This window comes from Chelon labrosus, assembly GCF_963514085.1.
Source record: "Chelon labrosus genome assembly, chromosome: 14".
Lineage (NCBI taxonomy): Eukaryota > Metazoa > Chordata > Actinopteri > Mugiliformes > Mugilidae > Chelon > Chelon labrosus.
The window spans coordinates 11,111,243-11,132,668 of record NC_140347.1 but is presented as its reverse complement, the minus strand read 5'-3'; the positions used below and the strand labels follow the sequence as shown (position 1 = coordinate 11,132,668).

At 45.6% G+C, this 21,426-nt stretch overlaps 1 protein-coding gene across 4 annotated transcripts in view; it reads left to right on the top strand.

The window, feature by feature from the left end:
• fynb (FYN proto-oncogene, Src family tyrosine kinase b) overlaps positions 1-21,426 on the top strand; it is a 76,601-nt gene that overhangs the window by 52,992 nt on the left and 2,183 nt on the right. For 2 of the 4 annotated variants that reach the window (XM_084560470.1, XM_084560469.1), the window contains 9 exons: positions 522-618; positions 7,792-7,890; positions 9,613-9,716; positions 9,832-9,981; positions 13,667-13,831; positions 16,613-16,792; positions 17,552-17,628; positions 18,639-18,792; positions 20,607-20,738. In XM_084560470.1, coding sequence (XP_084416596.1) covers positions 522-618; positions 7,792-7,890; positions 9,613-9,716; positions 9,832-9,981; positions 13,667-13,831; positions 16,613-16,792; positions 17,552-17,628; positions 18,639-18,792; positions 20,607-20,738 — 1,158 coding nt within the window. Of the gene's footprint in view, positions 1-521; positions 619-7,791; positions 7,891-9,612; positions 9,717-9,831; positions 9,982-13,666; positions 13,832-14,103; positions 14,260-16,612; positions 16,793-17,551; positions 17,629-18,638; positions 18,793-20,606; positions 20,739-21,426 lie in introns of all 4 variants that reach the window. The other 2 variants (XM_084560472.1, XM_084560471.1) reach the window with 2 other exon arrangements.

Below are 21,426 nucleotides of genomic sequence, written 5' to 3'. Positions count from 1 at the left end.
CAAGGTCTAAACTGGCCCTAAAAGGAAAGGTATTCATAGTCGCATGTGAGGGGAGAATGAAAAGCCTGCTTTATTAAGAGTCTTCATCTGTCCGAGCTGCAAGTGTGACGGTTGAATAATGAAGAACACACAAGATGCGTGGGATAATTATCGATCTGCAGTCATGTCTCTTCAGTCCTCGTTGGTCATCTACGCAAGACGGGATGGTTTCCCCAAAAAGGGGGTGTGATGATGAGATGCCTACTCGGGATGATGTTTTACTGCTCTGATGTATCCCTAAAGCTTAATACAATAACTTTATTTCATAGTAACAATAGTAAGTTTTATTATAGGGGAATTTCTATTCTTCCTTATAACTGGTTTACGCTAAATTTGTTTTCACCTGTAAAAATTTGACGATGTCTCATTAAATTCACCACAGCCAACTTGTTGTACATTTAAACCAGAGATTGCTCAGTGTGCTTCCAGAGCTGCAGTGTGATCTGCAAGGCGCTGACATTCTGTTTGTGTCCCTCCTACAGGAGTCACCCTCTTTGTGGCACTTTATGACTATGATGCACGGACAGAGGATGACCTCAGCTTCAAGAAAGGAGAAAGGTTCCAGATCATCAACAGCACGTAAGTCGCTGCAGCCGCTTATCAGACCGCCTGTGCTCAGGAGGAATACCCATTTTATCACCGTCTCAGATGGGGTGGCGTTAGCTGCTGGGAGTGGAGCAGATGGGGCTTTGCATTTTTTTCAGCTGAGGTGTAAGTGACGGCTTGTGTTTTGCTTTCATAACCGAACCTCGAAATAAGTCTGCTTCTCAGCTTCAATTTGTAGAGATTTAAGACACTAAAAGTCACGTTAGCTTTAACAACTAACCTGGCAGCGCAGACGCTTGAAAACTAAATGATTTTATACGTGAAAGCAGACTTAAACACAAAGTTAATGCTTAAGAATTTACACAGAGCACATTATTAAAGGGTGCAAAGCACTTCAAATGAGGTGAAAGTGGTGGCTCGAACATGCAACATGACAATCACACGGTTTATTTAAGGTTTACACAGGGTGGAGCTGGGTCTCCAGCCAGCAGTGATGAGTGTGGCGTTCCTTCAAGACTTCCCTCTGAACTTGGACAGGAAGTGCCTGGTTACACCCACATTGATGTTGGCTAGCCTTTCTTCCAGTCAGCAGAATTGCAGACGACCCGTGTGTGTGTGTGTGTGTGTGTGTGTGTGTGTGTGTGTGTGTGTGGACGAGAGCCAGCTCTTTAACCATCCCGTCCTCAGCATGCGGATGGTTTTTATTTTCTTTTGCGTCTGCGTTAAGCCGTGTCTCAGCCTGCCGGAGTGACCTTAAGCTGCCTCTCTCTGTTTGTTTGGGTTCCTGCAGCAGCGCAGTGACATTCGAGGAGACGGGGTCCTGCCAGGACTGCGCTCTGACTCTGTCCTCCGTTAAATTTCGCTCTAATGACGACGCTTCTTAGTGTCGCGACGCAAAACGGACCCAAAAGCCGAACGCAGATTCAGTGATGTTCCTTTTAATCTTGGCAAGTGATGCTTGTGAGGCTGAGACTGTTGGCAGTGGTTGGTCGTGACAGGTAGGAAGCAAGCTGAATTGGCCGGCCGTGAGTTGGTGCTGCTGAGCTGGCTCGCAGATATGATGAGTAACGGTCCTGCAACACGGGTTAGTTAGCACGCAGGAGGACGCAACAAGCTCACAAGGAGTGCAGGAAAGACCAGGTTGGGTGTAGTGCAGGGGTTGGTAGATGGATTCAGGTATAACGGTTCTAATTTTCATAGCAGGAAGTGATTGGGTAGCCACACTCGGAGGCAAAATAGGGACAAGAAACCAGAAACACAAGGAATTAGGGAGAGAACACAGCAGAGCCAGGACGCTGTGCAAAACGGGACAACTGTGTACCTGTGTAACGTCCTGTGAAGGGTTAGGGTTAGGGTTAGGGTTAGCGGGGTCTGCTGGAGCCTATCCCAGCTGTCATCAGGCGAGAGGCTGGTTACACCCTGGACGTGTGATTGAAGCAAATGCAAACTGTGCTTCTGAAGTGTTGTACTTGAACACGCTGAGCGGTCTTGGGATTTTGAAAACGAACACTTGTTCTGTCCGAGCCATATCATTCACAGCATAATTCACATAAATCATATATACTTAAAATTAAGGGTGCATGATAATTATCGGCCCGATATCTGGAAATGATGACGTCATTCCGATAAGTCCGATATCACAACGAATGGCCCCGATAATATATAATATACATTTTTGTCAGTACTGCGGTGTGAGTGGTTGTTTTAATCAATCGCAATAGCTGCCATTACCCAGGATGTTACACATAAACCACAGAAACATAAAAGGTCGGAAAAACGACTCTCAAACCGGGAACAGGGAACTTCCGTCACCACTTGAATGCAGCACAAAGTGCATACATTTGTAAACAAACAACATGGCGGCGGCGGTGGTGTGGGACTTTTTCAAAGTTTCCGAGGATGACATTTCTCTGGCTGTTTGTGATAAATGTTTAAAGAAAGTGCCACGAGGTGGAAAAACCAGCACCAGCTTTAATACCTCGAACATATAATATAACCATCGATTCGATGGGGTTTTGAAGGCGTATGAGGACGCCAGCGCGGCTAAAGAAGGTAGCAAGCTAGCCGGAAAGAAGACACCTGGACTTTCGAAAAATCCAAGAAATTTGCCAGAGATGACACAAGGGCTAAAGCTATTGGAGATTTAATCACAGAAATGATGGCGCTGGATGATCAGCCCTTCACCCTCGTTGAAGACAGGGGCTTAGGGTCTCGTCTCATTAATCACAATGTTATCGGTTATCGGTATCGGCCTTTGGAAGCGGAAGGTTATCGGATATCGGTATCGTTTTTTTAAAAAGGTTATCGTGCGTCGTTGTCTTATTTCTCAGTCATGTCATAGCTTTCAAGAGGTTTCATGAAGAGAAGGTCTGTTGGGAAAGCACACATGCATTTAGATTATTTTTTGTTTCCTTTTAAATTCTACGTAGGTATGTTTTATTTATTTATTTATTTATTTATTTAATAGGGACAGTGCACATTAATGAACATTTGTTCAGACAGCAATAGACGTAAATATGCCGGATTATAGCAACAATGCTAGCTTGCAGCTGCAGTCCCTAGGCAGGTAACACAAAAACATGATAAGACATAGGACAGGACAATAGATGACAATGAGAGCACATCACAAGACGTCAGTGGTTACAAGACTGGTTTAAAATCTTTGTATGAATTAGGAAATCCTGGCTACATCCCAGGTTATTTTAGACTACTATGTATGTAGTCTGAGAGACAGAATTCAGGGCAAAGCAGGCGCACTAAGTACCTATATTACTACATTACTTCTACACTATTTACAGGTGAAAATGTGGTTGTAGCCTAATAATGGAGGCATTAGCTGTCTTCCTGATTGTTTCCTCACAACAATCCCCGTGATAGCAGTGATTATCTTGCTCGTTAAGTGTTAAAACAGACGCCGTGTGAGGCGTTTCCTACTGTACGTGATTGCTTTATCACCTCAGCCTTCGGCCCCGGCAAGGTCAGTCTTCCTCCTCGCCGCGCCCGCTTAGCATCCTGTCTCAGCAGGCGTCTTGCACATTCCACCACACACACCACGCGGTCCCTGCTGGGACCTAGCCAGAGAGCAAGGGAAGACACCGTCTGTCATCAGAGCCCTTCTCCTGCTCCTCCTCCTCCTCAGCGGGAGCCAGACAGAGCTGCATCTTCACCCCTTCTCTTCTCCTCCTCCCCACCCTCTCCTCCGTCTGCCCACGACTCACTGCTTTCAGCCGGGCCGGGCTTCTTCCAGCCGCCCACACTGACTCCTGCTGGAGAAAGATGGTATAAAAAAAAAAAAAAGCCTGATGTAGCCCCTGACATAGCTGGCAAGAAGTGACTGACAGATGCTCGAGCAGGCGGGCTCACGTGAAACTGGCCCCAGTAGAGATCCCAACGCCACCGCCCCCAACGAACAGAAGGCACTGTTGTCCCTTTGTGGTGTTTTTTTAATTTTTTTTTTAATGCCATCCTCCAGGAAATGGGCCTGAATCGCCAAATGCATCCAGCTCAGGCTGTTTAGAAGCCAACGTGAGCGTGTTGTCGTGAAGCTGCATCGGCTATAATCAGGAAACGGCTCCTGTGTTTTTTTAAGTCTGCGCTGTTAGTAAACTCAATTACAATTGTTCTATGAATAAACACTCTGCGGCGTTGTGAATGGCTGCCTGTACGGCCGCTCTCAGTCAACACGCTCAGTCCCGTTGTTTAATTATACTCTCATCGGCAGTCACCGCAGGGAAAGAGGATTTGAGTCCGTTGTGGACACGGGAGGGAGGTTCTTTGTTTACTCGTGTTGTTGTTGTTTTCTGTCTTTTTGTGGTGGTGGTGCAGGGTTGGTTTTAAGGAGACAAAAGAGGCCGCGGGACAGACTGGGGCCCACCCCACCCCGTCCCGTCTGTTTGTGTCTCTCCGGCTCCGTGCAAGCTCACATACCGACACATCTGACACCACGCAGACACTTCCTCTTACTCCTGCATACTTTTTTTCACCCTCAGAAGGCAGATGCCGGAGAATCCATCTGCCTCTCCTTCTCCGCCTCCTCCCGCGCTCCCCTCCCGAGGGATCCTCTGCGAACAAAGGGAGGCATGTCTGTTTCTGCCTGGGATGTCGTCTCCAGGCGATCCCCATCATCGTGGCTTTATTCAGCAATAAATGAAGGACTAACAACGCCTCTTCGCTCCTCCTCCGCCCCCCTTCCTCTCTCTCCGTCTCTTAGCATCCCCGACATACACGAATAGAACACAAGCCGTTCCCTTCTGGTGTGTGAGGGACGCGATAAACACGAGCGCCGGGTGGTACAGCGTGTCCGAGAGACACGACGAGAGGAGAAGGAAGTGTGTGTGTGCGATTGTTCGTCTATATGTAAGCGCTGGCAGTAGTGGTTAACCACTCTCTCCCTTAAGGCGTCAGGATATGCCGCTCACTTATTTAAAAGCTTACAGGGACATCCGAAAAAAACTTTGCTCGGGACAGGAGGAAAGAGTGTTGGGGGACTATTTACAGCGCTCTATGCTCTGTATTGTTGATTTTAAGAAGTAGAACTGCTAATAAGTGTTCCTTCTTGTAACTTTTAAAAATAAAACCCGTGCGGGAGGTGCATCCTTCACCAATGAGGGATGGAAACCGAAGGCGCTTGTCGCAGGGGGATGCTGGAGCCTATCCCAGCTGTCATCGGGCGAGAGGCGGGGTACACCCTGGACAGGTCGCCAGTCTATCACAGAGAGACAGACAACCATTCACACTCACACCTACGGCCAATTTAGAATCACCAATGAATCTAACGAACATGTCTTTGGGCGGTGGGAGGAAGCTGGAGGAAGCCGGAGAGAACCCACGCAGACACAGGGAGAACATGCAAACTCAACACAGAAAGGCCCAGTCGGCCCATTTATTCGAACCTGGAACCTTCTTGCTGTGAGGCATCAGTGCTAACCACCACTCCATTGTGCCGCCCATGTTCGAGTTGTTCAGTGTGATTATGGCTCTTGCATAGAAGCCAAACCTCAGTCTGTTAGTACTGGCCTTCAGTGTCCTGCTACCAGATGGTAGCAGGTCAGAATGTGAGTGTCCGGGGTGAGTTGCGTCTTTAAGCATCGCTTGGTCCAGATGTCCTCAGGCAGGGGGAGGTGTACAGTTCCTGTAATGAGGGGATGGGGCAGCCGATGATCCTCTGGGCTGTGGTGACGACCCTCTGGAGCGCCTTCCTGTCTGCTGCAGATGCAGCTGGAGAACCACATGCAGATGCAGTAAGTGAGGATGCTTTCTATGGAGCATCGGTAAAAGGACACCAGCAGTCTCTGGGAGAAGTGGTTAGAGTTCCTTAGAGTCCTCAGGCTCTGGTGTCGGCGCTCCAGGTCAGGTCGTCTCATCACATCCAGTTTCGATACTTTCAGTGGGTCTACAAATTGATATCTGAGCCTCTCTTTAAATGGATTGCTTCTTGAATGATTGTCAAGAATTAACTCAGCATTTCGCCGCACAAATCCTTTTATTTATCTCCCAACCGTATGTTGAAGTTGTGCTGGAAATCTCTCTAGGTGGCACCATAGCCTTTAAATTTGATCAGTTACTGTGTGATTGATTTCCCCTCTAAGATGGACAGGCAGTCAGATTTTGCCTTTTTACCAACCACCCGAGGTAGGATTTCACTAAAAGTCAGCAAGAAAACTTTATCATGTGGGGATTCAGAGTGCCACAGTGCATTATTTCACCATTTTCGTGTCAAATATCAGTATGGCAGCAGGTAATGAATACATTTCTTTGCATTTTGATAAAGGTCTGCGTCACATGCTTAAGTTTTGATTACTTCAACAGTACGTAGCTGCAGCACATACTTGTTACGGCTTTCAAAATGAAAAGAGATGAAGAAGGAGGTTGTATTATGGACTTTTTTTATGGCTCAAGAGAGAATATGAAAGGAGCAAAAAAAAATGAAGAAATGGGAAGAAGATAGAAGGAAAACAGTGGAGTGGGTGGCCACATGAAAGAGTCTGAGGAGCAGAGGAAGCACGGATGGGCCCGAAGAGAGACGGTGGTTAGTGAGGAAGAGGCGCACAGAGCACATCAGAGAAAGAGACTAATGGCTGAGTGGGTGTCCAGTCTGAGAGGGTCTTTATTGAGCATCTCCTCCTTCCTGTTCTGGCCCTTTTTTATCCACTTTATAGACATATAGCAGGCATTCAAAGTGGTTAAACTCTGATTCATGTGTCGCCAGCGTCACCCACAAGCAACAGAGTGCAGAGGTCCAAAAGAACAGTTGAGAGTTAGGAAATTACCGTTTTTTACAACCTGGACCTTATTTCTGACATAAAATATGATCATTTACTCACCCACATAACTTTGGTGTTATTTAGAGTCATTCGGAAGATATTTAGATCATATAATGGGAGTGAATGGGGCACCGAAACGCAGCTTCTAAATAACGCATTATCTCCCGCGAAACTCGTTCATTTCACCAATATTTTCTTATAATACGCTAGTGCTATTACCACAATATGTCAAATGTGATATATTTCATCCTTGGTTCAGACCAAGACCTGGTTATGGCTTAGCATAACGCTGAGAGTTGGGGGAAAAACATCTAACCTGGCTCCAACAACGCAGGAAATCACCATTAAAACTGAATAATAATCGAATAACATTTAAGTAGTTTCCAGCAGAATTCCACAATTTGATTATGTGTTAGTTTAGTGAATGTGAGAGGAGAAGATACGGAGTCTGAACGTGGTTTAGGTCAGGTCAGCCATTCATACTCACACCTACGGCCAATTTAGAATCACCAATGAACCTAACGAGCATGTCTTTGGACAGTGGGAGGAAGCTGGAGTACCTGGAGAGAACCCATGAACGTAGACAGGACCGTTTTTGTTTTTGTCTTCTCATTATATTTCAGCAATGAGTCAAATTCATTCATTCATTCATTCATTCATCTTCTGTACCCGCTTATTCCTGTTAAGGGTCGCGGGGGTCTGCTGGAGCCTATCCCAGCTGTCCAATGAGTCAAATTGTACAATTATTATATTGCTCATATGGTGTCACAGAGTCTTATATGTTTTCCACATGGACAGTGTTCCGACAAGAGCTGTACTTTGATGTGTTCAGTGGAACGGAGTAGATCGGCTTGGATGAAATCAAGTGTATTAATGTGCTTCTTTTTTCTCTTTTCCCTCTCCCCCAATCCCCTCTCCCTCTCCATCTCTCTCTCTCTTTCAGTGAAGGGGACTGGTGGGACGCTCGCTCCCTCACCACTGGTGGCAGCGGCTACATTCCCAGTAATTACGTGGCTCCGGTGGACTCTATCCAGGCTGAAGAGTAAGTAGCGTGTGTGCGCGCTTACACACTACGAGCGACTCCCATCGAGAATGTGCTCTGAAGCAGCTCGAGAACAGTGGACGCGAGGCTGCAGACGGACAGCCGCACATGTGTGGAGTTAACTGTCTCTGATGAATGAGTTCAGGAGGAAAAGTCGCAGTCGTCCCGCAGGTTCTTGTTTTCCCTCGGGACGGCCATTTCTGCCGGCCTGATAGAATGACATTTACTACAAAGAGGTGGATCTAGAATTTAAAATGTCAGCCAGACTCTGGTGGTAGATGCATCCAGCTTGGTGAAGACTTAGATTTTTATTTTACAGTTCATTAAAGGGGAATTACCGTTTTTTACAATCTGGACCTTATTTCTGGCATTAAATACGATCGTTTGATCGTGTCATTTGGAGTCGTTCGGACGATATTTAGATCCGCGTATATCCATATAGTGGGAGTGAATGGGGCACCGAAACGCAGCCTCTAAATAATGCATTATCTGCCGTGAAACTCATTAATTTCAACAATATTTTGTTATGATACGCTAGTGCTTTTCCCCGTTGAGTCCAGAGTTACCTGTTATCATCATCCGGGGTCTATAGATTAACCCACTTACCTCGCACTAGCGTATCATTACAAAATATTGGTGAAATAACGAGTTTCGCGGCGGTATTTAGAGGCTGCATTTTGGTGCCCCAGTCACTCCCACTATATAGATATATGAGGATCTAAATATCGTCCGAACGACTCCAAATGACACCAAAGTTATGTGGGTGAGTAAATGATCGTTCCCCTTTAAGTGCATGAATTTTTACATGTGTGGCACCAATAAGTTACACTTCATCCTTGAATGAATTGAATATAATCTTCCTCATCCTGTGAGTGTGGTTTAGTCTGTAGTCTCAATAATCTTTTTGAGTAAAGAGTCACTCGGTTAACTGCGGGGTAGAATCTCATCATGAGCTCACTGGTGGAGCACGCTGGGTTTTTCTATTTTTTTATTTATTTTTTAAGGATGTGGGTTCAGCTCCTCTCATCGGCACAGATCTGACTTTGTGAAAGACGCTCTCGTGTCGCATCGCTAGCGTTTCCTGCCTCTCCTTTCCTGCTCTCGGCGCAGTTTGAGTCCCTGCGTGAACCCCTTTGAAGCCAGGAAGTGCTAAAAAAAAAGAAAAAGTTTTATCTCAAGTTGTTGCACAAAAACGTCATTATTTTAGGTTTGTATTGCCCTGGTCCCCAGAAGCCTCAGCTGGTCATAGTCTGTGTAACAGATGAGCTGCTGGTTTGTAGCTCACCTGGTTGAGCAGGTGCTCCTTAATCTGAGGCTACAGTCCTCTATACAGTAGCGTAGGCCTCTCACCTAACTTCTTTATATCTTCAGTCATAGGGTTAAACTAATCCATTTCACCCTGACAGTTACACTGGGGATGAATGTGCTTAGTTTTTCCAATATTACTTGTGCATACTGTATTTCTAGTCAAGTGGGAGTTGCATGGCTGCACCGCAAAGTTATCAAAGAAGTAGAAAAAGTAGTAGTAGAATACATGCGTACTATACAGCAGTTTATCATCTCTTCTGAGACTGACCTTCAGCAACCCCCCCAGGAGATGGAAGTACAGTGAAGTAGAATCACGCGTGACTTGAGAGAAAGTAAAAGGGGGAGTGGGAAGTGGTTGTATAGGATCTGCTCCTTGTGCTGCTTGAGTTGACACATTTTCTCCCGTAATTGCAGCTGGTACTTTGGCAAACTGGGTCGTAAGGATGCAGAGAGGCAGCTCCTATCCACCGGCAACCCTCGGGGCACCTATCTCATCCGTGAGAGTGAAACCACAAAGGGTAAAAGAAAAACACAGACACACACAGCACACGTCAACCTGCAAGACTCTTGGATGAGTTGGGTGATCAGTGACTCTAATCTCTAAGCCCCCAATCCCTGATCTGTGTCCTCCAGGTGCCTTCTCCTTGTCCATACGGGACTGGGACGATGTGAAGGGCGACCATGTCAAGCATTATAAGATCCGCAAGCTGGACAGTGGTGGCTACTACATCACAACCAGGGCTCAGTTTGACACACTGCAGCAGCTGGTTCAGCACTACTCAGGTAAAAACTTTGCACACTTTTCGTATGTGGAGCTTCGTGCATTTTGGTTCCTACTGGTCATGATATGTTCCTTTGAAGTAATTTCATTCAGGATAAAATTTAGGACGTAGTTTTGCAAGTTATTCTGGTAAACTGTAGGTCCTTAAAGTGTTAGGATGTAATTTTGGTTATTATATGATATATTCTAGTTAAAGAGAAATTACTGTTTTTTTACAACCTGGACCTTATTTCTGGCATAAAATACGATCGTTTACTCACCCATATAACTTTGGTGTCATTTGGAGTCGTTCGGGCGATATTTAGTTCTGCGTATATCCATATAGTGGGAGTGACTGGGGCACCGAAACGCAGCCTCTAAATAACACATTATCTGCCGCAAAACTCGTTCATTTCACCAATATTTTGTTATGATACGCTAGTGCGAGGTTAGTAGGTCAATCTACAGACTCCTGATGATGATAACAGGTAACTCTGGACTCAACGGGGAATAGCACTAGCGCATCATAACAAAATATTGGTGAATTGAACAAGTTTCACTGCAGATAATGCGTTATTTAGAGGCGTTTCGGTGCCCCAGTCACTCCCTCTATATGGATATACACGGATCTAAATATCTTCCAAACGACTCCAAATAACACAAAAGTTTTTTATGCCAGAAATAAGGTCCAGGTTGTAAAAAAACGATAATTCCCCTTTAATTTTAAGATGTACCTTTATACATTTTAGGATTTTAGTATTATGTATGGGAGTGCAGTTTGGTTAATTGAGGAAATCTAGGAAATCTACATAGTATGGTGGAGATTTCTATATCATAACGTGGTTAGTTGTGCTGTTTATTTTGGTGAATCTTAGCGCCTGATCTGATTAATTGCTGCAGATATTCAGATTTGATTGGTAGTCGTTATTGCTGCCTTGAAATTGTATCATTTGTCTAGCATAAATTAATGTGATGCAGCTTGGAACACAATGACGAATGAAAATGTTGCGTAAGTTAGCATTAAGTGTTACCAAAGCTTCCCCTCAGTGTTCTGGACCAGGGCGTAAAAATATACTAAGGATTTTACTGCTCACTCTCTGGTACAGAGATTTGTTAAGATGGGGAAGTAGCGTCGACGCCGTGGGCCAATTTGCACATGCCCGGACGGCAAAGTCCTCTCTTCTGCGCGGTGTCCATTTCCTTGAATTGATTCCGAGTGCATTAAGCAGACGCCGTTACACCGTATAATCTCATTTTGCCCCTCGCAATTTCACATACAGGAATGAAGGGTGGCTCTTACCCACGAGACACAAATAGAAAGACACGGAAAGCCGCTGTACTGTATGTCAAAATAGCTGCATCTGCTGCAGCACGTGTCCACATTCATTTTTAATGCGAGGCCAGCTAGAAACGCGGTGTGATAGCGAGAGCGGGAAGGCACTCTGTTCACACCCTTCGGTTTAGCCTCGCTGCGAGCTCATCCAGATGTGCTTATTGAGCTCGTCGGAGATGGCCGTCGCATCTGTGCACTGACACACATATCTGACAATGAGATTTAGAGAATACTGGTTATTATTACTCATTCTGGATTGTGTTCTTACTATGTACCCATGTACTATGTTCTCATTTGTTCTGTTTTGTCTCTCTCTCACTGAGAAAAGGATGTTTCTCCTGTCATGCTCCAGTTAGCTCATTGACATATCGATCTTTATGCTCTAAAATCAACTCCCTGGCTTTTCTGTACGTTGTTTGCGTCATGACACATTAACCGTCCTTCTGCATTTCACCACCGCCAATCTAGGTGACACATGGAGCCGACCACACGCACCTTCGCTTATGATTCACTCTTTTGTAAGGGCTTGCGCTCATGTGGCTTTCTGCTTGTCTGCTGATACGGCATCGTGCACTGGCGCTTCTTCTTCGGACACGTCTCCTCGAGAATCAACGAGGCTGCACGTTTAAAGAGACGCAGCAAAACCTGGCCTCGTGTCATCTGGTGCGAGCCACAGCTAATAGTGCCTGATGAATCAATGTTGTTATGCGGACTTGACACATAATCCATTATATTTTAATGTGTAACTTGCCTAAAAACAATGTCCTTAAAACAAACTGTCTTTGTTAAGGAAAGGAGCCTCTACTCTTTAATTTTCCAGTAAAAGTTGAAAAGTCGTGCATCAAATCCACGTGCAGCCTGTTGAATCTGTACTCACGTTGTCATAAATTATTCTGAAAGTGGTCCGTGTATTGACATGTTTGATGGGTTTTATGATAGCGGAGTGAACACAGCGCTGTATTGACGTTCGAGTGAAGCCTCCGAGGCAGCGGGTAGGCGGCCCAGATGGGCTATGGTGGCCGAGTCGCAGGTCGAACGCTCCCATGGGTGCGGGACTTTATCTCGACTTTACTGCCCCGTGCAAACACCCTGGGACATTATCACTCGCAGAGGGAGGAAGGGGAGCGCTTTGTCATTGCAGCGTTAGACGAAGGGGAAGGGGGGGGCTGTCTTGATATCGGCAAGAAGGTACCAGCGGAAACTCTGCGCTGTTCCACTGGTTTAATCAATACTGGGCAAACACGAGAGCTTCCTCCAGAGTAAAAGCAAGAGACGCCGCGGTGTCATCAGCTAAAGTGACTGGGTTGGATCGAAATGGAAACAGCTGGAGCACCACTCAGTTGCCTAAACAAGCGCGGCCATTAATGACGGTGCAGAAAGTCCCGGCGCTCCATCTGCATGTTTAACCTAGCTCTAGATGAACGCATCCCCGGCGAGTGACCGACGGCCACAGCTGTCTTCTACACATGCATTACCGCCATTATCGTAAAGAGAGCGTGCAAGGCGTGGATGCCATTAGCCAAAGTGAGCCATAACGTTGTTGGCGACCTATGATCACACATGTTATTGTGTCTTCCTTCGCCAGGATGAGGCCTCAACGTAAATGTTGCACAGTGCAGCGGATACAACGGCGTGAAACAACGATATATGCAGTTGAACCTTGATGCACAACTGCAGACCTACGACTTGCAGCAAATGATTATATAAATTGTGTACATTATATTATGTACACATTGCAAAAAGCTCAAGAAGACTGCAGTACAATCACTTTTCTTAACAAAAGTCTAATTATGAATGGTACAGATTACAAAATGTTTGCTGAACCAAAAATCCAACAGACTAAATGTTTGATTCCAAACCCTGACAGCATCGTGATGGTGTTTTTCTCAGACTTGACTGAGAAAGCCCTTTCATAGTAGCACAAAGTGTACAACTGTTGCTACACGCTGGGCTTGTGACTAGGAGACAGGTGTTGAGGTGCGAGACTGAGTCGGCAGAGTCTCCTTTTCGCGTTGTTGGAACTGCGACAGCGCCTCCGTTTCATTGTCTGCCACCGTACAGCTCCGAGTAGCGTTTTATTTTAGACCCGTCTGACCCGGCAGCACTCCGGTTGATTTGATTATCAGGAAAGATCAGAGAGAGACCGCATCAGACTGATTACCGCTTGATCCTCTGACCTGGAATCAGCCCAGAAAGTGGAAAGAACCGCATCGATTTTCAGCTGTGATGTTTAGTCTGCTCTTTATTTATGGTTCTTTGTTGCTTTAAGGGCTTTTCTCTGTCTGCTGCAGGGTGCTATGCTAACTCTCTGTACGTCTCTCCCTCTCTCTCTCTCTTTGTGCTCTTACTTGCGTGCCGCTGTGCGCTACGTGCAGAACGAGCTGCGGGGCTCTGTTGTCGCTTGGTGGTTCCCTGCCACAAAGGGATGCCCCGCCTCGCCGACCTCTCCGTCAAAACCAAAGACGTGTGGGAGATCCCACGGGAGTCGCTGCACCTGATCAAGCGCCTTGGCAATGGGCAGTTTGGGGAGGTCTGGATGGGTACGGATCCAGTCGCCTCCGGAAGACGAGGCCACGTGGGAGGAGTCGCGCGGAGACAGCGGAGACACCAGACACACGCCAAAACAAAAAGACAGATAATCTGGCCCGGGAATGGGGATGGGATCAAATCAGTTTGATATTTCTTAATCAAGTGTGTCCGGAGACACTGCTGTCTCAGCGTGAAGAAGGCCTCCTTCCACGTGTCCCTCGCTGCATGTTATCTCCCCAGTAGTTAACCCTGTGTGCCTTCCCTTCCTTCCCTCCCCCTGTAGAGAGTGCGGATGGTTTGTGCTTTAATTTAACCTGCGTGTGTGTGAACTACATCCCTGACACTGTGGGCTTGAGTCATGATGCCTGGGAGATCAGCAGAGACGCACTTGAGTTGGAAGTAAAGCTGGGGACGGGATGTTTTGCTGATGTGTTTTACGGTAAGGAAATCCAAGAAAAAGCACAGTTTCTTTTAAACTGTTACCTGGGGCCACCCTGGAAACACACGCGGAGGTTTTCATTTATCCTCACCAGTGCCTTCTTAAATGCGCCAAGGAACAATTTGTTCACCAATTTCAGATGAAAGCAAATGCTCTCTTATCCCCCTCCAGCATTCGCGCTGTGTTTTGTGCTGGTATTTTAGCACAAAACCCATTAAATGTCTATAAAAAAAATCAACTCCTATTTACGGAGACAGTTTTCTACCTCGCTGTTATTTTGAGTAACATGCGTGCTCTGCAGTGTGGGACTCATAAATGGTCACTAATTGAATTCAGTCAAATAAACTCACTAGAATAAAAATGTTAAACTCAGAACAAACAGTAAGTGAAGTGAATCCCTTTGCATTCGACTGTGTGATCATTTTGGATTTTGTGCAATAGTTCTGCAAACCACAGCCTCCAAAATCTAAACATAGTGAATCAATAGCTCTCTCACTTATTAGAAACCCTTTGAGTACCTTAACTGTTATAAGTTACTGTTATATTGGGATGTTTTCACTAGTGTACTTAAAGGGGAATTGCTGTTTTTTTACAACCTGGACCTTATTTCTGGCATAAAATAGGATTGTTTACTCACCCATATAACTTTGGTGTTATTTGGACGATATTTAGATCTGCGTATATCCATATAGTGGGAGTGACTGGGGCACCGAAATGCAGCCTCTAAATAACACATTATCTGCCGCGAAACTCGTTCATTGCACCCTGCGGCGCTCAGAGATGACATCATCCAGGTCAGAGGTGAGTAGGTCAATCTACAGACCCCAGATGATGATAACAGGTAACTCTGGACTCAACAGGGAATAGCACTAGCGTATCATAACAAAATATTGGTGAAATGAACAAGTTTCGTGCCAGATAATGCGTTATTTAGAGGCTGTGTTTCGGTGCCCCATTCACTCCCACTATATGGATATACACAGATCTAAATATCGTCCGAACGACTCCAAATGACACCGAAGTTATATGGGTGAGTAAACGATTGTATGTTATGCCAGAAATAACGGTCATTCCCCTTTAAGATGACAGTGTCCCCTGTGGTTAATCTTGTGCATTAACAACTCTATGTAGACCAAGAACTTCCTTTCGTGTGATCAGACAAATGACACATTTTTAACTCGTGTATAAAGAGGTCCGATGATTCACTCTTATATAATTGGATTGCAGTGACGCTGACCGACAGCCACACACAAGAGGCAATGGCTTTTTAAATGTGACCCTCATTGGCCTCGGAGCTGCTGTCTTCTCTTTCATAAGTATAGTCACGTGCCTTATCCCTGTAGCTTGGCTCAACAAATGAGCTTGAAGACAAGATATTCCTCAAGAAGACAACTGCTTTACAAGTTGAAGTGTTAGCCACTCAGCTAAGTAGCTATTGCAATTTATTTGCAGTCAGTTTACTATTTTCCCAGTTCATTCTTTGGATTAATATTTCCTGTTTAGTTAATTTTGGACCCGACCATTTTGGATTTCCATACTGCAGATCATGAGGGTCTGCCTTCTTATCGTATTTCAGCTGGACAGATTAGTGCAGTTAGGGCACCTCACAGATGACACCCAGCCTCTGAGATCCTATTGCTGGACCACCCACCAGGTGACCATCACCCATCCCGCCCAAAGAAGCCTACTCTAATTTACAGTACGAGCTTACTCTTAAATTAAGCCGCTGACAAAAGGAGGCCCGGATGTCAGCTGCTAGGGTCTGTCTTCCCTTTGGGTCACTACTGATATCCTTGCATGTATTTCTATCGCAGAGTGAGATACAAGGAGTACTATGGTATTGGAGCGATTGCAGCGATGCATAACTAAATAAGAGGGCAGTAGCTAAAGACCGTGCAACATTGGTCACATCATCACGTTGTGTTATAGTAACTGACATGTAACCAGTGAGGAGATTACAGGCTTGCTTTTGTTAATCATCCTACAAAGGATTATTTGCTCCCGTGTTGGCGTATTGTGGCTCTCAAAGCCCTGCTGAATCTCCCCTCCAGCTTTTATAAGCCATTTCAAATCAGGGTCCACTCCAAATCTCGTACCCATTTAATTATCCTCCAGCCCAACCTCTGCATGTTGAGAACTAAAACTGAACTGATTCCTTACCCCGTCTCCTTGTCTCATTCTGTGCTGCATGTGTACCTCATTGTCATTTCAAAGCAAAGGTTTTTGACAACAGTCCCCTCTCAGCCGCCAACCGTCTCGGGGGTGTCAAGCCCGCCTTTGAAATGACGTGATTTGAATATGAATCGATGCTCCTGCTGTACACTGACGCCACAATCCGTGTGCGTTGCACCAGGAACGTGGAACGGCACCACCAAGGTGGCGGTGAAAACTCTGAAGCCTGGCACCATGTCCCCCGAGTCCTTCCTGGAGGAGGCTCAGATCATGAAGAAGCTCCGCCACGACAAGCTGGTGCAGCTCTACGCCGTGGTGTCGGAGGAGCCTATTTACATCGTCACGGAGTACATGGGCCAAGGTAGACGAACGCACTAACATGCACACACGTGGTCGCTAACTGCTTTTTGCAAAGTCACTTGCAACCCGTAGGTCTTAATCTGCACTAGCAGCTCATTTATGCTGCGTGGTTCATTTTGATCCAAAATCATAGAAATCTTCTGTTAGATTAGATTACAATAAACAGGATTACTTTTCAGTCATTCCCCTTGTTTGACCCAAGCGTCCTCAATAGTAAAAAATGTAGCACACTAGCCCAAAATGGCCTAGCTCAGCTCTTCATGCTTACGTCTGCGGCTAGTGTGTATTTACGTTTATAGCGCTGTGTGAATGTATTTAATTTAAAGTGAAACTCTTTGTTCCTTTCCAGACAGAGCAGTGGCAGTGGCTGCTCTGTCGTGGTAACCCCCCGATTCAAAGGGACCGAAGATGATTAAGGCCTTCGAAACGCTGGAATTCCCACAAAAATAGCTGTGGGTGCGCATTAATCACCACAAAAACGCAATAGTGGAAGCTTTAATGTGCGTCGCATGAGCCTGCCACATCTAGGTCACGCCAATAAGAGTAACCAGAGAGCAGGATGTGTTTTCAACAGGCAGATCCGGCGTGAGATGTTGTGAACGTCGAAGCTTTTGCGGTGATTTTGCGGAATTACTGAATTTCAAACAATCCCTTGTAGGGCGGAGAGGGTGGGGACGCTGGGATACCACTTGATTGGCTGGCGTTGTGTTTTTTGTGCGTGCACGGGCTAACATCAGACGTCTCTTTGTGTCCACTGTAGGAAGCCTGCTGGACTTCTTGAAGGACGGAGAAGGACGAGGGTTGAAGCTGCCTAACCTGGTGGACATGGCAGCACAGGTAGGCTATGTGTACATTCTGTTCTGTATAAACAGGTATCTGTATGTGGTTATGCAGACTCTTGTTGGATAGGGACAAGGCGGTATTGACCAATAGCGTTTTAGCAGGATCGGGTTGCGATCAGGTAAACGGTCCACGTGGAAAGCAAAGGAGGGAGGACCTCGTTGGCATGCAACCAAACATATTTGTCAAGCAGATACCTGGAACTATAATTAGATATTAGTGGAACGACCACGCCTCAAACATCATCTGTCAAGTCTACGCTCATCTTTAGTTGTTGGCTAAGCCGTTTGATCGGTAGTAGACTCATTGGTTTCCTGGAAACGGCAGGATTTTTAGAGGGAATTAAACTTCCCTGAACAAGATATTCTGTTCTCTGTAGGTGAAACTGAGCAGATACACCGATCACGCATAACATTATGACTACCTTCCTAATATTTTGTAGGTCTCCCTTGTTGCCTTCAAAACAGTTGTGACTCATCAGAGAATGGACATGGGTCTTCTGAGGGTGTCCTGTGGTGTCTGGCAACATGATGTTGTTAGTGGGGGACCTTTGAGGGGAGGGGCCTCTGTGGATCATCCCACAGATGTTTGATCAGTTTGGGATCTACTGAATTTGGAGGCCAGGTCAACACCTTGTGCTGTTCTTCATGTTTTTTTTTTAGTTGTTCCTCAATGGTTTTTGTGCGTCCTGCTGGGGATGGCTGCTGCCATCAAGGAGTGTCATTGCTATGGGGTGGGGGTGCCTGGTCTGGTCTAGGTGGGTGCTACATGTCTAAGTAACATCCACATGAATGAATGAATGCCAGGTCCAAAAGTTTCCCAGCAGAACGTTGTATTGTCACAAGATGGTCGATGTTGTTTACTCCTCCTGTCAGTGGTTTTAATGTTGTGGCTGATCGCTAGATTTTCTTTACCGGACGATATTTTCATAACAGTATGTTAAGGTAAGTCAGTGGAAACCTGCAGGACTTGATTCAGTGGGTGTTTCTCTTTGTGCTGTGCTCCAGGTGGCAGCAGGAATGGCTTACATCGAGAGGATGAACTACATCCACAGAGACCTGCGCTCTGCAAACATCCTGGTAGGGGACAACCTGGTGTGCAAGATCGCCGACTTCGGCCTGGCCAGGCTCATCGAGGACAACGAATACACGGCTCGGCAAGGTGGGCTCCCCACCACCACCCCTTCCTCCTCTCTCAAGAGCACTGATGATGTTAAATGCACATTCCTCCAGCTCCCACTCACTCACACTCACAGGCTGATCTGACTGTATTAGTTCATGTTGGAAAATCTCGCTCTCGGAGGAATGCAAAATTTGAAACACGCCCACGTCAGAATGTCTGGCTCGTGAAACCGCAATCGTCTCAAAGCATTTGCTCACTAATGCAGAGAAACAGGGAGAAGACACTCCCTGGCCCAGAAGAGACGCAGAGTAATGAGTGTCTACCCTGAACTGAATTGGCCGTTTTCTGATTGGGAGTAGGATATTCTGTCAGTGATGACTGACGTATCTATCTTGGCATTTTAACACTGGAATCGTGCTTCTCTGAGGGTAAATGTGTGAGTAAATGTTTCCACTCCCACTCCGGGTCACAAAAGGTCGTTGCTGACTGTGTTTTAGACTAAACGTCACTTACTGCATTTCTTCCAGAGCCCTTAGCCCACATCTCGTGGAGTTGTTTAATTATCATGACAACAACTGAGATGCTCCAGAAGACATGTTAGTAAGTTGCCCTTGCGGCGTTTCGCCCCCAAACATTCAAGCCCCCAATTATGATATAACTATAAACTTTACAGTATACGGCGCATAAAATAAGATGATGCGTTTTGTATCCGTCCGTCTTTAAATTACCGCAATATTAATAATAGACGAAATTGGATTTAGCGACAAATAGCAGCAGCCTGTGCGGTTTCAGAATCAGAATCAGAATCAGAATACTTTATTAATCCTTCAAGGAAATTGTTTTGTTGCTGTTGCTCCCATAAAGTGACAGTTGCTAGTTACAGGAAAACTAAACACGAGCTGTTCAGTCGTGGTATTCTATGAACAAATGTATGTTTGATTAAATAAAGTATCCGTGAAAATAAATATAATTTACAGCAAACTGTTGACTTTCAATCTAACTTTGCTAGCTAGCGCTTATAAAGTTTAGCTAGTTCTGGAGTCGTTTCCTCCGGGTTTTGATCAGTTCTTTAAATAATTGTAAATCTCCATGGTCTAAAAAAAAAAAAAAATCAAGAGCACAAACATCCGGTTTTAAAAATTGGCGGTAATGTAAGTTTTTATTAATGATCAGCACAAATAGCTTCACATGCTACGTGTGTCGTCCAGGCTGTTTTTCTTATGAGGCCATGGCGGAGCAGATTTGACCCTGGCAGGCCGCCAGTACTAGTATTAGCATAGTATGGGAAACCCTGCGCTTGTGAAATATGCTAAAGCACCCAAGCTGCTGCATCGTCATCACTTCAGTCACCACTTTAAAGGAAACTGAGATTAGAGGAAGATTAGAGATTAGATTTACAAAAGACGAGTTTCCCGTCGCACATTTAATTCTGCATAAATACGGTCTTAAAGGTATGCCCTCGTGGACCGGGGGTTAAGTAGCTTCAAGCAGCACGGCGCTTTTGTTGCATCTTGTTTCCTGTCTCATAATAAACACTACTAAAATGAAAGTGCTAGCTGCTTCATCTCACTGTGAAAACTCAGACCTCTTGGAGTGGGCAATGAGCACGTTGTAGCAGCGTTTGTAAATGTGATTGAGTTTAGAGAGACAGTTCTGAGACATACCAGTGCATCAAAGAGAACTACTACTACTAGTACTATTGGCCTCCCTTCGTTCTTTCACTGCGGTGGTTTTCATGGTATATACATACATATATTAGTACCACTCTGTTTAGTAGGAGGTGAAAGAGCACATCTTTTAAAAGCTGATGCTCTGTTTATTAATATTAATGTCACCTCGCTGCTCTCCTTCAGGTGCCAAGTTCCCCATCAAGTGGACCGCCCCGGAGGCTGCGCTGTACGGGAAGTTCACCATCAAGTCGGACGTGTGGTCGTTCGGCATTTTGCTGACGGAGCTGGTCACCAAGGGTCGGGTGCCTTACCCAGGTGAGGAGGGGGGAAAGGGGCTCAGAGCAGTGGTCTGGTAGGTCTCCGTGACAACAGAGTCCTCCTGCTGTCTATGGGAGTAAAAGGTTCCTGTAACACTTCGCTAACCTTTGCCTCCCTGCCAGAGTGGGAGATAACCCCTAATTGCCAGCTCTTACCTGTGGGACAGGTTACACTTCAGGTGGAGACTGTCCTGAGGTGTACTCTGGACAGTCTGAAGTGCAGCTCCATGCGGGGGAGGGAGCAGCAGAAAACTCTCAGAAAAGTCACATTAATCATACTAAATACTGCATACATGACCACTTCTTGTTTATAGTGACGCTAAATAGCAGTTTAAGACGCTCATCAAAGCAACGTTAATTTGCGATTAGCCTAAATAGCTGTTTCTGTTTTAATGTTGTTTTTTTCCTAATCGTGGCTGAATTTAATTACTGCCTCTTATTTGCTGGTGAATAAATGAAACGACAGTCTCTCCTCTCCCGTCTAACTGGATGTAGCTTCGTGGCAGAGCGCTGACATTCTGGTTTGCTATTGTAGTTAAACGTTTACACAATGTTATCACAAGGAGCTACGTATGTCCTCCTGACTACCAGTAGTAGTAATTTAGATCTGTGTATATCCATATAGTGGGAGTGAATGGGGCACCGAAACGCAGCCTCTAAATAACGTATCATATAATATCATACAA